Source organism: Gossypium arboreum, chromosome 9 (genome assembly GCF_025698485.1).
Source record: "Gossypium arboreum isolate Shixiya-1 chromosome 9, ASM2569848v2, whole genome shotgun sequence".
Lineage (NCBI taxonomy): Eukaryota > Viridiplantae > Streptophyta > Magnoliopsida > Malvales > Malvaceae > Gossypium > Gossypium arboreum.
This window is the reverse complement of record NC_069078.1, coordinates 63,988,047-63,990,335: the sequence shown is the minus strand read 5'-3', so window position 1 is coordinate 63,990,335 and position 2,289 is coordinate 63,988,047. Positions and strand designations below refer to the sequence as shown.

At 32.9% G+C, this 2,289-nt stretch overlaps 1 protein-coding gene across 1 annotated transcript; it reads left to right on the top strand.

Annotated features, from left to right (window-relative positions):
- The first annotated feature begins 202 nt into the window (after positions 1–202).
- Positions 203–1,567, top strand: LOC108456059 (F-box protein SKIP27-like). The gene is made up of 3 exons (XM_017754652.2): positions 203–892; positions 968–1,042; positions 1,126–1,567. Exons 1-3 carry the CDS (start codon positions 605–607, stop codon positions 1,336–1,338), a joined length of 576 nt encoding a protein of 191 aa, XP_017610141.1. The 5' UTR covers positions 203–604; the 3' UTR covers positions 1,339–1,567.
- Positions 1,568–2,289: the final 722 nt, after the last annotated feature.

The following is a 2,289-nucleotide window of genomic DNA, read 5'->3' as shown; positions in this document are numbered from 1 at the left end:
TTGAATCCCCATTAACTAATCCACCATGTTCTATAAAGTAGCACACCGACAAAGTCCAATATGGACCGACATATGTCCACGTCATCACCAGCACCATCCAACCTTCTTCCTACCTCACCTAATTTCTCTTCATCTCGCCCTCAACGGCTAATTTCCAATTTAATCCCATGTAAAAATTATCCCTTCTTTTCTCAATTAAAAGGAAAAGAACAAAAGGCGAAAAACGCGTTCGTTTTTTTATTTCTTTTTTAGTGCAGAAGTTTCCATTTTTAAAGTCACTCTGTTTCTTTTTCTCACCGCTGCTACAAACTACACTTTCTCTTCCATCTAAATTTATTTCATTTCCATATTTAAAACAAAGAAAACCTGAAATTTAGTTTCAGTTTTAGTCTGGGTTTTTCTCCTTCTTTAAAAAACATTCCATTTTCTAAGTGAAAAATCTGAAATTTTGTAGGCACTTTTGGCTCTAATTGTTTCCATTTTTAATCAAAGAAAACCCGAAATTTAGTTTCAGTTTTGGTCTGGGTTTTCCTCCTCCTTTAAAAACGATTCCTTTTTCAAAGTGAAAAATCTCAAACTTTGTGGGGGAGTTTTGGGTCAAATTATGGAAATGGCTTTGGGTAAAATATGCCGTAGCTCTTCATTGAAGTTCAGCCATGGCGTTGTGAATGATGGGGAAGAATCAGGGTTAAGAAGGTTTGTGAGATGCAATAGTGGATTAGGGAGGAAAAGGATTGAAATATCAAACGAGATTGAGGAATTTTCGCCTATTGATTCACCAACAAAAGTTCCGTTATTGAAAAGGCATTGCAGTGAGAGGATAAAGAAGATGATGATGATTGATGATTGTGATGAAAAATCTGTTCTTGAATCACTTCCTCAAGATGTTCTTGTAAGTACTACCCATAATCCCAAATTCGGGTGTTTCATTAATATGGGGTTTGTTTATTTATTTTGATTGTTGCAGGTTAAGATAATTTGTGGTGTGGATCATGAAGATTTGAAGCAACTCTTTAAGGTTTCTAAATCAATTAGAGAAATTGTGAGTATTAACTTTTTTGAAGTTATAAATTGTTCATTAATGGTTGATTATTAATCTGATTATGATTGTTTTTTTTTTTCCAGACTGTAATTGCAAAGAAGATGCATTTTGCTTATAGTACACCAAGGAAGGTCAAGGCTTTTAGAACCTCCATTGATTTGGAGGAACGGAGTGAGTTAGAAGACGGTACTGAAGAAGCTCCAAATGCACCGAGGCAATGGCGGTCCTACAGGTCAATAAACAGGAAGAAGCTGGCTAGTATTTCAGTGGCATTGTTTGCTTCACACGAAAAATGATTCATTTATGTATAAAATACCTTAATTCTTGTTGTTGTTGTAGATTTAAAGGGGTATATTAGTGAGATTACAAGCCATTTCTTCAAAATGTTTAGATTGAAGATTGGGGTCTTTTTGCTTGTTTTAAGGGAGATTATGCATTCATTCCGAGGGTTTTCTTAACCCTTTCTGATGTAATAAAATCAGAATTGTTCATTTTTTATTCGAAATTATTCTCAATTTAACTGAATTATCTTGGTAAAGCATGTTATGTTCTTAAGAGAAAATTTGCACGAAATTATTGAGATAGAAAACTATGTTATTTACTCCACGTTAACCTAACATGAAAAATATAAAAAAAGGATAATTTTTTGTTTTTAAGTTTGGTGTGTATTGACATTGTTGAAGAATATATTTGGGATCCATAGTTTTATATAATGATTACATGCATGACTTAAATGACAAAACAAACATGCATGGCTAGAAGGAAGAATCCAATGTGTGTATATATAACAGCATCCAATGTCTACAGTTGAAAGACCATTAAACCGATCAAGAACCTAAGTCCAAACTCTCAAGGTCATGTGCAAATATACAAAAGAATTTTTGGATTAATTTCACTAGACGTTCCTACGTTTTAAATTCCTAGTACTTTTTTTTTAAGAAGATAACAGTATACTCTGATTACATCAAACACCATTTAAATCTTTGAAGGGTTGTTACAATCAACTAACAACAATCCTTAAATAGATAACAGCGATTCATCAAACACATATAAACTCATAAATCTAGAATTTGTATACTTAACCCTATGATCTATAACTTTATTATGCGCCTTTGGAACATGACGAACACGTATCTTCCAATTCTTGTCTAAATAGATAATGTAATAAACGTAGTTCAACCATCGAACTATTAACAACTTCACTTACCAACAGAGATTTCACTAAAAGAGCATTATCACATTCCAAT

What these genes read in the sequence shown, in the direction of transcription:
- LOC108456059 (XM_017754652.2), top strand. Translation starts at nt 605, where the DNA reads ATGGAAATGGCTTTGGGTAAAATATGCCGTAGCTCTTCATTGAAGTTC. An exon ending in CACTTCCTCAAGATGTTCTT is followed by an intron (nt 893 to 967) that starts GTAAGTACTACC and finishes TGATTGTTGCAG; the next exon opens with GTTAAGATAATTTGTGGTGT. An exon ending in CTAAATCAATTAGAGAAATT is followed by an intron (nt 1,043 to 1,125) that starts GTGAGTATTAAC and finishes TTTTTTTTCCAG; the next exon opens with ACTGTAATTGCAAAGAAGAT.